Genomic DNA, 13,605 nt, shown 5'->3' with positions numbered 1-13,605 from the left:
TATTGTACCGAGGGAGGGCGGTCTCGCCATTGCTTTGACGGAGAAGCTGGAAGATATGGTCACCATTGTATTTCTGCCTTTGGTATGTTCATCTTACTTCTCTCCTGCCTGGTCATTCATGCATTGCAGTATTTTACCTACTCAGGGCTGAACACTAATCTTGGACTCCTTGATGACGGTCGGTCATCTAAGACGCCTTGTTTTATTTATTTTTCTTATATAGTTTTGTATGTTGCAGGTATCACTTGGGCTTTTACAATGCCATCATATGCCTTGCATTCTTGGGCAAGTTTGGTGGATGTACAATTGCCTCAAGGTTGTCTGGTTTCAGCTGGCGTGAAGCCAGTACAATTGGAGCACTCATGAGCTGCAAGGGGTAAGTATCCAAATTACTTTGGTGTTCTCGTCTGCTAAATTGTGTTTCCTAGTCTCGTAGAGTTGATCGTGCTTAATGTCGGTCTCTCCGCTGGCATTTTGTCTCAGAAAGTTTTTTCCATGTTTGTGCTAGAAGCTTTGACGCTCATTCATGACCACCCCACTCGTCACAGCATTGTATCCTCCAGAACGGCGTGTATCGCCACTTCGGTGGAGCTCCGCCCCAGATTCGCGACGAGGAGGGTGATGCAGACAAGAAATCTCTTGTGAACGAGGAACAGCCCTGGCGGTATCGCTTTACCGTCGTTCTCGACAAACTCGAACATATGCCATCCATGATGGCCCTCACGCAGCTCGCCCGTCCTCCTGTACCGGATTTCTCCTCGCTCACTACCGCTGTGTCCATGTCTGCTGCATCTGACCCAGCCCCGTTGAAGTACAAGATGCCCGAAGTGAGCATCAGTGCACTCCGCCTCATCGAGCTCTCGGATCGTCCGTCGGCGGTGATGAAATCATCCACTACAGATACGCTTATCCATACCGATCCGCTCCTGGGCATATTCCGCATGTTTGGAGAACTGAATGATTTGCTCGTGTCGACATCGCTCACCATCGTGCCGCATGACGATCTTGCTTACAACGTTGTGGATCACGCCAAGCGAAATGCATCCCAGCTCATACTGCTCCCGTGGTTGCCACCTTGCGCTGGGACGATGCTGAAACAAGCGAAGGCGCAACGCCACGGCGAGAAAAGTTGGACCACAATCCTTTCGAGGCTATTTTCGGCACATCAAGAGATAATCTACATCTACCGTCCACTCGCAGTTTGTACGTGGGGTATTCGCACAAAGTCGGACAGATGTCGCCCTGTTTGTCGATCCTGGAAATCATATCAACACGTGTGCGGGGACAGGCGGCTCGTATCACGTCTTTTTCCCGTTCTTTGGCGGTCCTGATGACCGCCTTGCGCTGGAATTTGTGGTGCAGCTCTGTGCGAACCCAAAGATCAATGCAACGGTGGTGAAGATGGAAAAAGCGCGAGATTGAAAACACTCCAATCGAGCGGCCTCTTACGGCCCACTCCGATATCAAAGCTGATACTGACTTTCTCGCACTTCCTCATCAACATGGATTGACGACATCATCAGTGAGCGCCACTACTTTCTCCACACTGAACCGAATAACATTTTATCATGGATTACGCAGATAGTAGGATTCCCAGACACTGTCTACGGGCAACCCAACACCGAAATGCGTATGCAGTCTGAAACAGCCGACAGCATAACCTGGTCACGATATGCGGGCCGCAATCTATCAGATTCGGATATACTGGGCCGTTGCGTGTTGCACTTTCGCGGATCAATTTCACAAACCTTGCATCCCCTGTCCCGCTGCACGCTGCGATCCAGCGCGCATCAATGTGTCAGCGGGTGTTGGTTGTCGCTGGACGGTCGAAGCGATTGGCAGTGGAGAACCATCATGCTGAGTTGAAAGATCTGGTGGAGGAGTATAGGGTGGTGGGGCATGAGGTGACAAGTAAGACGATTGGGGATGTGGCAACTGCGTTCGTGGTGTCTGGGTGCGCGACTGCGATGGTTGTGCTGCAGGCTGCGAATATGGGGATGGAGTAGCTGGGGCATGGGTAGTGTGTTATTTGGAACGGCATTCAACAGAGTATATCTCAGGTGCTGCTAATTTTCCATGGAAGATGTGCATTTTGGAACGGGACTCGACGAAATCATAATAACCATACCTGAACATTCGTTGCATGGTGTTGTTTTATATTTACCTCATGTTACTGTAGTCAATGTGCATATTATAGTAGCGCACCAGGAGTATCAATCAAGGACGAACAGGAACTTACACATTTATTAGGGCACACGGGCAACCATGAAAGTAGATATACAAGACAGGTTCCACTACACGTGCGTTCTGTTATTTGCAGTGAAACGCGCAATTTTGTCGGTCGCTAGAGTTGTTCAACGCCATCGATCTACCACACGCAGGCGGACGCACGCGTCGTAAGTTCGTCGTTGGACGGTGGCAGCGGAGAACCATTATGTTAGAGTTGAGGGTAGCCGAACGAGGGAAACGAACGGTGTTGGTTGGAGTTGATTGCACGAGTCAGCAGTACACCGAATTTTAACTAGAACGGATCGTTGACGTAAGAATCAGCCGTCCATCAGGGCAAAGACGATCATGAAAGCAGAAATACAAAAAGACAACAACCGGGACGAAAAGGTATGCCACAGATATCATATCATGCCTTACTCTTCTTTTTATCCTTGTCTTTCTTGTCTTTTTTCTTTTCTTTTTTCTCAAAGGTGCCATTCTGAAGAAGGAAAGTTAGTCGAGACCGCGATTATTTGACAAGTTCCAGCGTACGTCAGGAGCAGCGGCAGCCTCAGCCTTACGCGCTGCCTTGGCTGCCTTCTTTAAAGCCTTCTTTTCCTCCTTGGACAACTTCACTTTTTTCTCCGCAGGCTCTTCGTCCGCTTCATCCACATCCGTATCATCTCTCGACCTCTTCTTTTTCTTGTCCTTCTTAGGCGTGACTTCAATCAAGGGTAATATAGGCTCTGCATCATCCATCTGAGCGTCTGGCTTATCCTCCATATCCTCATCCTCGTCGTCCTCCAAGTCCAGTGCAAGACTGTCGAGGACTTTGCGGATGGCATCGACATTCTTGGTCGGTGGTGCCCCGGTCTCGAAGAAGTTGAGACGTTCTTCGACTTGTGTGCGGAGGGCCTCGCCGAATTTTGCGGATGGGTTATCTGGGTGTTTTGAGTAAGGGGTAAGTGGATGGAGATGTGGTGGAGTTACCCGAGTAGCAGTCTATCCGGGAGGCAATAGAGCATTTGTTTGCGAGGAACCGAGATATTCGGCCTTTGTGCTTAGGGTCTGCACGGCCGATAAAAGAGGAGTGATATAGCAGACCGTACTGTATTGGAAAAAAATTAGCTTGATTGGCGCTCAGGACGGAGTAGCGAACCTTGGGGGTGTTGCCCTTGGTTTTTAACGCCCGGAACAACGCCTTCTCTGCACCAAGGATCTGCACGGTACTAGCAGGATACTTGCTCAGATTTGTCAAGCTACCCGCATGACTGATCAGCCGTGCGCCTATCCGCTCTCCCAACAACGCGGTAAGAGACGGAGCGACAAGATTCATTTTCTCGCTTAGGTAGTTAACGAGGGATTTGCGGTAGTCAGCAATGGAAACGACGCGAGCTGCGAATGCGGAGATGTTGAGCATGTCGATTTCCGATATGGATGAGCCCATCGAGCCACGGGCGGCGTCGAGGATATTTTGTGCGAGGGTGGAGTCGTCCTCCAAGAGGATAGCGAGCTCGGGCAATTTTTCCTCTGTCAAAGTTTCCTTGTCGCCTATGAACTGTGCAATGCGGGCGTATTGGTAGTTGTCTGGCACGAGTTTGACGAGTTCAGGGAAGTGATAGCCGTACCACTCTCGTATACGCATGGCAAACAAGTTGACGTCCTTGTCGAGCTGGTCGAGAAGGGCGATGGCTTGTATGATCATATTGTCCACACGGTTGACGTTGAACTTCAATTTAGCGCGGGAGTAGGAGTGGCCGAGACCGAGTTGGGCTTTGATGAGGTCGGTAGCATCGAGGCCCTTGAGAAGCTTTGGTGCATGGAAGCGGATGCCGCGGAGGACTTCCTGGGAGGTTTCAGAGGCGTCGCATTTTATGGCGAGGTTTTCGAAGATGGAGTTTGCGAGTCCGACTTCTGAGACTGCGAGGACTATCCTGGAGCCCTTCTTAGGCTTCGAGAGATTAAGTTCGAGGAGAGATTTAAGATGATCACTGAGAATGCCTAGGGACCATTGATATTTCTGTGTGCACGAGGAATAGGTTCCGTAAAGCATACCTTCTGAGACGTCGTTCATGTTCTCGAGAGCATCCGCTGCGTTTTTGAATGGCGAGAAACTGACAAGAGTGACCATTTTGCCGAATTTTGAGAGGTCGTTGATGGAGTCTTGGACTGCTTTGACACGCGAGCCAATGTTTTCATGGAGTTTTACATCGAAGATGGCGTATCCCGATGCTGACTCAAAGAGTGCGTGCGTTGCCATCGTGGCTTGTACTGAGCTCGCTGTTAAAGGTTGTCGGACATTGATAATTGACTGAAATTTTGGATCGGCATGTCCCGAACATTTGGTTGCCAAATCTGGAATCAGTTGGTGATTATGGCACAGGATGGTCAAGTATTGACGCTGACTCCGACCATCATCTAGTGTTTTGGACATATACTATGGGCCCCATGCGCCCGGACTCTGCAAGTCCCCCTATCACAGCCCGTGCTAGAGGGGCGAATATAGACACGAATTCTCTCAGGACAGATTCAGACTTTCAGCAGAGCGACTCATCTGAGTCATCATCTAACACGAAAGTCGCACTTGGTAAATCCCCCAAATCAAAGTCAAAGCCACTTTTTCCCAAAAAAACTCTGCGTACTGGCCACATCACCCCAGTACCCCATTGGCGAGCTCCCGACCCAGGGCACTACCTCCCGGCGCAGTATCCCCCCCCGCTGCAGTCGCCTCGCTCGAGATCCCCCCCTCTCCCCGATTCTTCCTCGCAACTCGTGGGCCAAGCACAAGCCCCACGGGAACCCAGTGCCACGTTGAGTGGGTCTTCTTTTTATTTATTTTGCAGTCCAAGGACATCATGTTAATTGTAATCTAAACTTGCAGCCAGTAATGCGTCCAGCGCAACAACTCCGCCTCCTGCGCTTCACAACAGTACTGCATTACCGCCACGGCTGGAGTCATGGAACCCGAGCCCAGAGTTGCACAATTCTACTTTTTTGCTACCCAACCACACTCGTGACATATCCGAAAGTGGTGAAGAGCTCGAGTTCTTCGATTCATATGGTGATGTAGATGCATCCATGGAGTTCGCGGGTCCGTACTCCTCTGGTTCAGTGTCGCCTGCCTTAATTCCTGCACCGAATCTTCATTGGCAATTGCTTTCGTACCATCCAGCTCAACCTAACCTATCCGTTCACTTCGACATCGCTTTTCCAACCCACGACATCGAGTACATGCAGGACTCCTCTTACAGGATCCAACGGATGCCCCTGTCTGATGCCGATCTCGACAAGCCGGCTGCGAACAAGGAACTGACCGATATGACCATCAAATTCCAGCACAATCCCTTACAATGGGATATCTGCGTGAAGCGTGATAAAGGCATTCGCGTTCGTGATGTTTTCGAAGCGATATATTCAGCTTTCGACAAACCGCTCACACCCCACGAGAAGAGCTTGATACCACACCACCTCCATGCGGGGTATGAGGAGGCATTTAGGCTTCGCTGCAACCTCGCGCCGGTGCTTCCATTCATGCAAGAAAACCAAGGTTGGAAGCGCGTAGATGTACTTCTGTACGAGACCATCTTCTGCGGCTTGGCTCAGTCGAAGCGAGGAGATTGGACATTAAATCTCAGCGGGACGATGTCCAAAACCATTGACAGGAGGCGTCTCATATCGGATCACATTGCAGCTGATTCAACTGTACGTCACCGACCGAGGCGGGGTTTACTGTGGGATCATGGTCATATTGTGCGTTGCTATTCGCTCGCCAACATTTGTGAAGCTGATAGGCTTCCGTTGATGCCAAAGTTTGAACTTGGACCTACCCCATCATATTCACCTCCAACCCTGCCAGTATTAGAACTTCCTGGTGTACGTTTCCGATCTCCATCTAACACGCTTGCTGTGCATTTATCGTGTCTTTAATTGGTTACAGGAATACCTGCCGTCGTACCCCAACCAAAATTCAAATGCGCTACCAAGTTACTCCAATAACGATTTGTTCAATCTACCTGTAATACTTTGTGATCCGCTCGCCTTCGTTGACTGACTCTGATCATCAGCTTTCTGCTACCTTTGTGCCTAGAGCAGTTATAGACAGTGATATAGTGGTACGGGTCGTGTATCTTGGGTCATTTGCCTGATTATTACTGACAAACTCTTAAGCTCCCCTCGCAAGGTGCCTGCAGGATCTGTAATTTCGTACGGTTCAATGCAATCCTCAAACATGGGACGTTGTGCACTCTACTGAACAATATTCCCCCATTGATTACGGAACCCTCGACTCAAGACTATACTTGGGCCTTCTTTTGTAGATTTGTCCCCCTCGGTGCTTTGTTTGACTCGCCTTGTCGAGGACCTCTACCGATGATTCAACTGGGCAGTGATCGTGCTCGCCTCGTTGAAGGGCTCGAAGCGGACTTCGTCGAGCACCCTAGTAATGTCAATGCTATGTCATGGCTTCACGGACCTTCCGGTACAGGAAAATCTGTCATTGCATACAATCTTGCTAGTCGTTGCAAACAGAAGAATAGATTGGCAGGCAGCTTTTTTTTCTCTCGCAGGCACGCAAATTGCAGAAGCGCACGTTCTCTCGTGCTCGCGCTTGCGTATCAACTTGGGCTGTCTCATCCGCAGGCGAAGGAAAAAATAATCAAAGCCCTGGACAACGATCCTAGTATAGTTTCCCCTTCTCGAGATTTGCGCGAGCAATTTGCTCGGCTTCTTATTGAACCTCTAGAGGCAGTTGTCTGGCGCTCTCCTTCGAATCTGTTCGTTGTCGATGCTGTAGATCAATGTCAAGACCAAGTGCACGAACTCATTTCACTTCTTACTCGACTTCTCTCCCATATGATGGATGTGGGCCTTCGCATCTTCTTCACAAGCCGTGACCATGTAGGAGTCTTGATCAAGCGTCATCACTCTCCAATGAGATCGGACATTGCTCTGGACCGTACTGTCATTACTAGGGACGTTAGATTATTCTTTCGCCAATCTTTCGATAAGATACACAAACGTCACCGTCTTCAGTGTCGCAAGCCGTGGCCACCGGAAGAGGTGCTCGGCCGTCTAGTGGATAGAGTGGGACCCTACTTTATTACAGGATCTATCATCGTAAAATTTGTTGGAAGCCTTGACCATGACCCCACAGATAGGATGGATCTCGTTGACTGTATTCCTTTCGACCCCTCATCGCCTCCAGAGTCATCAATGGATGGCTTCTACAAATCCATCATATCCACAGCCGACGACTTGGAGCAAGCATACCTTCATCTCACGATCGTTGTGAATCTTGCTGGCATGCTGTCGTTTTCGCAACTAGATGACCTTCTGAATCGAGGGTCCAACCAAAAGTTTGACATACGCTCCGCGTTGTCCCAATTGTCACCCCTGGTCCACATTCCGGATGGTCATGACAGCGCTGTGCAAGTCTGTCACGAATCCCTTTACGATTTCCTGTCCAATTCTCTGCGCTGCGGAAAGCAGTTCATTTCACAAGCCGTGGTTCATCGTCTGCTAGCCTACTCTTCATTGAGTATCATGATGAAGGAGTTACCGGATGACAGTCCTCTCTGTTCCCGTTTATCCCAGCTAACAACAGAAAGCAGCCCCGTGTCGCTAAATACCTTTGACAATGCGGACGTTCTAGCATTCGCAATATATTCACCGCCAGTGCCTCTACCGTTTTTATCCTTGCTCTGGCACATCACGCAACGTCAGAATACGGGACTTCAGGCCGATTTTCGCACAGCTCTAGCTTTGCGATATTTTTGCTGTACTTGGCAAATTTTGCAGCACCTCGACTTGTCCACGGTTGATGCCCTACCTGCTTTCCGCTTCCTAGTGAACTTTCGGTCCCTGCCTCTACTCCTTGCATTTCCAATATTTCTGGCATTTGAAACTCCCAGAAGTGGCCAAACTTCGAGTCCATCGACTCAGGAGCAAGAACTTCATATGGAAATGTTGCATGCAGTGGCCGAAATCGTGAACGACGTGCATGCCCTCAAGGATCGGTGCAGATCGGATTCGGGTGCACTTGATTATGCTTGCACTCATTGGGTGTATCATCTTTCTCTGGCAGAGTGGGATGACGACCTCCGCTCTATCTTGACGGCCTTTATGGGACAGAAGCTCCAGCAGTGGCTCGTGAAAGCATGGTGTCTCCAGGATTTTGAGACCTGCCTTCGAACATTGTGCGAACTTCAAGAGCTTTACTCGACCGCGAATACGAAGGCTGAGCATGAGGCTGAAAAAGTTGGTTCGGCGAGGCGGAGTACAAAAGAAGTCGTAAATGGTGTTAATGCTGAGGCTGAACAAGCTGAGGTGGCTAGACACAGTATAACAGAGACGGCAGAGGATGTTCAGAAAATTTCTAACATCGGCGCTAGTTCAAGGTACTTGAGTCCATGCACCTAATATCTCACCTGAAGCTCATTTTTGTTCACTTCAATTCTTTACGATCTGGTGCACCCCGCTCCGCAGTTGATTATCTGGGCTTGGATGCCGGTCCGTCTTCCCAAGTACTAGGAAAACCCCAGGCTTTCATCGACACTCCAGAGATTGCCAGTTTAGGGTCTGGAAGCTTTCCCTTTGCTCAGAGTTGTGAAGACGACACTGGTCATTTCTATGTCTCACAATTTGATGTGGTGGAATCATCCAGCTCCACGCGGAGCAACTATCATATTCGTGGGTAATACCATCTTTGCTACCAGAGCCATCTTCAATTACTCCTCATCATCACTCCTCATTTCCCTGTACCTGCCTGTGGCTACATGACGACACATGCTGCGGATTTGTCACAACACTGGAGGGCCTTAAGGAGCATCTCAATTCCGCCCATTTTCATGGATACCAAAATACGCTCATTGAATGTCGCTGGGAAGGTTGTAATAGTCACAAACGAGGAGTCCCCTCGCGTCGTGCTATGCGGCGCGACACCATATGGCGCCATATCCGGGAAATCCATTTGGGGTTCCGGAGGGCCCAGAACCCCAGGTAGTGTAGGGGGCAGAGCTACTTGTGTCAGTTCTCAGGCTGCCGGGTGGCAAAACTCCAGATTATGTAAGCTAATATGTGTACGACATTAGTTGATGATGTACATCAGTAAACCCATGAACAGATGAGAAAGCTATTTAAAGCAATATATTGTAAAGCATTGCAACAATCTTCGTATATCTGCTGACTGCTTTGACATGGGAATATTTGACATTGTCGAGGAAAGATGAATTTGTGAGCAACCAGCCTAGTAGAATTATTTGATTTGTGCCCTTTTTCATTTAGATGGATTTAAGAAAAAATGAATGGGGACCTGTTCATTAAATTAAATACAGATCAAGATTGAGAGGGTCAAAGAAGGAGGTTGCAATGCACCAAGTGAAAGACCCTTCAGTGGTGTCCCCAGTGATGCGGGTGGGATATCATTTCATCTTCATCCAATATATTTTTGCTAACTCAGGATGAATATGACATGCATGTATATGATGGTCCAGCTGTCCCTTGGACTTTTTTGATGACATTCTGGTGTGCAGAGAGGCTCAGATACACTTTTTTGAACATTGATCATATGCTATTTACTTGTAGTACAAACAAGATTCACATTGATTTCTGCCAACTTTTGCCCAAGGTCCTCAACCTACTGCTGGCAATTGCCATTGGCAGAATGGCAGACTTCTGCCTACAACACTACCCAGAGAAGACAATAATAAATTGAATCATTTTGTATAAAAAATCTACATGATAACCCAAAAGTCATCTTATGTTCGAAAATCTCTGAATGATAACCAAAAGTCATCCATGTGGCTTCTCAAAACTCTAATTCATTCTCAAAAGTCATCCACATGGCTTCTCAGAACTCTATTCTTGGCACAAAGTTGTCTGTGTGGTTCTCTCAGTAGAGTCCTACTCATTGCTGTCAATGATGAGCTACATGGTGCCACATGTCAGGTCATGTGTCACAGTACTGGAGGGTGCATGATGTGCTTGCAATTTCCTTGTATGGTAATTATTTATTCACTAGTTGTGGTTTGACCTTTTGAAAATTTGACTGGTGACCGGATGACCTTGCTAGTCAACTCCAAGCAGAGTTTAAACCCCACTGGATGTTTCAAACCTTGCTTGCCTGTTTCCTTGCCCACCTGCTTGTCCACCCATTTCCTTGCCCACCCCTATCATTGCCTACCGCTCTCCTCTTCATGCCTGCCTACTGCCCATTTTCTTGTGTGCCCACCAACCCTCTGTTCCAGGCCTGGTAATAACCCCCAAGATGTCTCTGTTGCAACAAGCCTTTCTTCCCAGTGCATCCACACTCTCACTCATCAAACCCTAACCTGTTGCTCATTCTCTATATATGGCAATCTGTCCTGGGATGGACCCTAACCCTACTCAACCTAACCTACCTTTGTCCAAAACTGTCTTGGCAACAACAACATCAATTGTCCCCCGCATAATGAATTACACCCAGTAGCCCTTGTTTTATTCCTATATCTCTTTGTTTCAAAGCATATGTCGGTCATCACTGGCCTCATCTATCAGCTAGAGATGACCTATGAAGAAATGATCGCTGGCAGCAATTCTGGTGCTGCACTACATCCAACTGCAGAAGCTTTTCATGTTGCAATGGATGCTGGAAAGTCTGTGGGATTAGTAGAATGTGTGGTGAGCACATTATGACGATCATGGATGAATTCTGACCCAACCTTGATCTAGTACAGTACACTTTTTCATAATGCATAATGTCGGGACCCCTCCCAGGCTATGCATTATCACCCCTTATGCATAACCAAGTTGTGTGACATATGTGACACATTTTGTGATCCCATGTGACCTCCCTCAAGAGTGTGACAGCTGAGAGCAGAGCATATCATTTTCTATTTACTGAAGTAGGAATCTATTGTTGTCTGCTTTGCTCAAGCCCCTGCAAGTTCTTTTTTGAAGTGTGAAACAATTTTGGCTTGTGACTGATGGGGATGGGTATTAATGTATGTGAAGATAGTGAGCCAGTCATTTAAGGTGAGATTTTTTCAAGTCATGACCTTATGAGGTTTGGCTGAGGTAGTGGGTGTATCTTTGTTCTTTGTGACTGTCTGCAAGCACTGCTTGTAGGGAGCTGGCTTCTCCTGTGATTTGTGGGTCTTATTGGGCATGTGAGAGGAGAACAAAGACAAATTTTGACACCACTATGCACTTTAGATAGTCTAAACTACATTAGTATAGGTGCTGACAGTGACTGATGCTGACCTGAACATGGCCTGATGTGTTACCAAGGCTCCTCATAATGCATAAATCAGCCCAGAGGCTTATGTGTTATGCATTATGCATTTTGCATGCATATTGCCTGCATCCCACAATGGGACCCACCCAAAGGTGATGCATTATGACAATTATGCATTATGAGCAAGTGTACTGTATTCAGAATTTCAGTTGGCTCAATTCCCACCTGGCAGAAGGTCACAGTCAGATTGACAGTGAGTGCACCTTCAGTTCTTTACAAATACTTTGTAAGTGGTATCATGTCTGTCTACAGCTTCCAATGACCATTGCTAGAAGGTCATATTTGTTCTTACTGGTGGAGGCAGACATGTTGTAGTGAACCCCCTTCAGAGAAAAGGTATGTTTGCACAGTGTTGTAGAGTGGTCATGCAAGTCTTGTCTAGACTCAAGCACTTGAGGCCTTCATCCTATTCAAATGTGTGTCTGATGTCAGCTAAGGTTCTACTTGAGCTAACAATGAGACAATCATACACATACCCCCATCCAGCCCCTTCATGCATCCTTCTGTGATTTCCTGATGGACCAGAACTTGCCAAAGAAATCAAATCATTCTTTGAGCATGAGCAACTGTTACTCTAGCTTGAGGTACTCAGCCTTATGAATGTGATCAGCGGCATGGTCCCAAGTGGTTGAAGGTGAATGCAAGGTTATTGAGCATTAGATAACATGCATTCTAATGCACAATTGCAATTGTAGGGTCAGACTGGATTCGCACATGCCTCATCTGCTACAATCAATGTGCAGAGATTTATTCAAGTCTTCTGTGGTGTTGTCTTGCACAGCACACCACACTATATATCAGCAATGCTATTCTCACCCATCAACTCTGCACTATCCAAAATGTTTTCTGCATGGTTTCCTCTTCATGTGGTATCTGGACATGATATCAGCTTGATGGTTGTTCAGACTGTGATCAGTGGACAAACTGATTACACCAACTCAGTCTTATTCTTGCTGAATGGGACTCACATTGTGACTGGATCAGATGATTGTATTGTGCAACTGTGCAATGCAGCAACAGGGCAGCCAGTGAGCAAGCCCTTGCTGGGGCATGCTTCTTCAGTTACTCCGGTTTCCTGGCATTGCTTTCACCTCTTTTTCCAACTCTTAGGTGCCAGACTCGCCCATATCAGGTTTAGGAGGGCTGGATTATGCACATCTTGCTTGTATATGTTATCCTTGGAGACCATTGGACTGGTGCAGACAATTGTAAATTTTGCAGAACAAATTTTATAACTATGTCTCCCATATAGAGAAGTCTCATGAGTTTCATGCTACTGAATATCAAGTTGGCTGATTGCTATACTGGTCATGCAGCCTATCTTAGCACCCACCAAGTTCCAACCCCGAGGTCTGAAAGGTGGTCTCTATCTCTGACCTTGCTATTCTCATGAGTGATGACAGTGTTGACATCACTCACCTCCCTCTCCCATTACATAACATTATCTGTTCTTTCAACCAATTGAAAGATGATGTCCATGTTGCCCTTCTTACTCAGCTGGGTGATGCTGCTCACCTTCAGCTACATGTTAAAGTGTGCCAACAGTTGAGAGCTGATATAATGCAGGTAAGTCACTCCAATATCAGCTTCCTGCATGATATCTAATAATTATTTCAACATTGTGCGATCGTACCAGAAGTCACATTGGCTACTATGGAGTCCAGTCTGGATTTAATGGTAGCTGATCTTGATAAAGCAAAGGGCTGATCAGCAGATTACCCTGGTGCTCCACCTATAGAAGCTGTCACTACCATCCAGAACCAATCTCATGGATGCCCTCATATTGAAATCAACCCTGACATTCTAGAGACAGCCTTGCAATTTGCTGGACCCACATGTCTTGGAGGCATTTTTGGTGTATCCTCATGCACTGTTCAACACTGGGTGCTAGAAAATGAGCTTGTAGAACCAGGACACCCAGTATATATTGAATTCACTGACAAAGGTGGTGTCACATGTAGATACTATACATCCTCCACCAGAGCTCAATCAGTACTCTCTGATGATGATCTGGACAGTGCCATGCTGCACATTCTCACTCATTACCCATGTCTAGGCTGTCACATGATTAATGGCCAACTTCATTACATGGGAGTCAGTATACCTCACTCTTGTATTCAAGCATC

The 13,605-nt window shown here is 47.4% G+C and overlaps 3 protein-coding genes across 3 annotated transcripts; 2 read left to right on the top strand and 1 right to left on the bottom strand.

Annotated features, from left to right (window-relative positions):
- On the top strand, nt 1–2,006 carry BJ212DRAFT_1306571 (Sodium/hydrogen exchanger family-domain-containing protein; the record flags this gene model as incomplete). Its single annotated transcript, XM_041333822.1, has 7 exons — nt 1–82; nt 130–182; nt 239–376; nt 429–486; nt 549–1,203; nt 1,235–1,395; nt 1,656–2,006. Coding segments are annotated over 7 exons (1,498 nt in total), but the record flags the coding sequence as incomplete, so codon positions are not given.
- A 405-nt stretch (nt 2,007–2,411) lies between these two features.
- On the bottom strand, nt 2,412–4,501 carry BJ212DRAFT_581609 (Nop-domain-containing protein). The gene is made up of 5 exons (XM_041343569.1): nt 4,264–4,501; nt 3,368–4,209; nt 3,199–3,316; nt 2,761–3,149; nt 2,412–2,707 (listed from the first exon to the last, which is right to left on the bottom strand). The coding sequence occupies exons 1-5, from the start codon at nt 4,466–4,468 to the stop codon at nt 2,636–2,638; spliced, it is 1,626 nt and encodes a 541-aa protein (XP_041185233.1). The 5' UTR covers nt 4,469–4,501; the 3' UTR covers nt 2,412–2,635.
- A 107-nt stretch (nt 4,502–4,608) lies between these two features.
- On the top strand, nt 4,609–8,864 carry BJ212DRAFT_581583 (uncharacterized protein). Its single transcript, XM_041343568.1, has 8 exons — nt 4,609–5,023; nt 5,090–5,958; nt 6,019–6,081; nt 6,146–6,223; nt 6,273–6,320; nt 6,376–8,603; nt 8,692–8,715; nt 8,767–8,864. The coding sequence occupies exons 1-7, from the start codon at nt 4,648–4,650 to the stop codon at nt 8,693–8,695; spliced, it is 3,666 nt and encodes a 1,221-aa protein (XP_041185232.1). The 5' UTR covers nt 4,609–4,647; the 3' UTR covers nt 8,696–8,715; nt 8,767–8,864.
- The last annotated feature ends 4,741 nt before the right edge of the window (nt 8,865–13,605 follow it).

This window comes from Suillus subaureus, assembly GCF_016647635.1.
Source record: "Suillus subaureus strain MN1 chromosome Unknown BJ212scaffold_317, whole genome shotgun sequence".
Taxonomy (NCBI): domain Eukaryota; kingdom Fungi; phylum Basidiomycota; class Agaricomycetes; order Boletales; family Suillaceae; genus Suillus; species Suillus subaureus.
The sequence above is the reverse complement of the archived record's forward strand: the minus strand, read 5'-3'. Positions and strand labels throughout refer to the sequence as shown.

What these genes read in the sequence shown, in the direction of transcription:
- BJ212DRAFT_581609 (XM_041343569.1), bottom strand. Translation starts at nt 4,468, where the DNA reads ATGGCAACGCACGCACTCTTTGAGTCAGCATCGGGATACGCCATCTTC. An exon ending in CATGAACGACGTCTCAGAAG is followed by an intron (nt 4,210 to 4,263) that starts GTATGCTTTACG and finishes AATGGTCCCTAG; the next exon opens with GCATTCTCAGTGATCATCTT. An exon ending in AGGCTGCCGCTGCTCCTGAC is followed by an intron (nt 2,708 to 2,760) that starts GTACGCTGGAAC and finishes TTCCTTCTTCAG; the next exon opens with AATGGCACCTTTGAGAAAAA.
- BJ212DRAFT_581583 (XM_041343568.1), top strand. Translation starts at nt 4,648, where the DNA reads ATGGGCCCCATGCGCCCGGACTCTGCAAGTCCCCCTATCACAGCCCGT. An exon ending in ACGATTTGTTCAATCTACCT is followed by an intron (nt 6,224 to 6,272) that starts GTAATACTTTGT and finishes TCTGATCATCAG; the next exon opens with CTTTCTGCTACCTTTGTGCC. An exon ending in TTATAGACAGTGATATAGTG is followed by an intron (nt 6,321 to 6,375) that starts GTACGGGTCGTG and finishes CAAACTCTTAAG; the next exon opens with CTCCCCTCGCAAGGTGCCTG.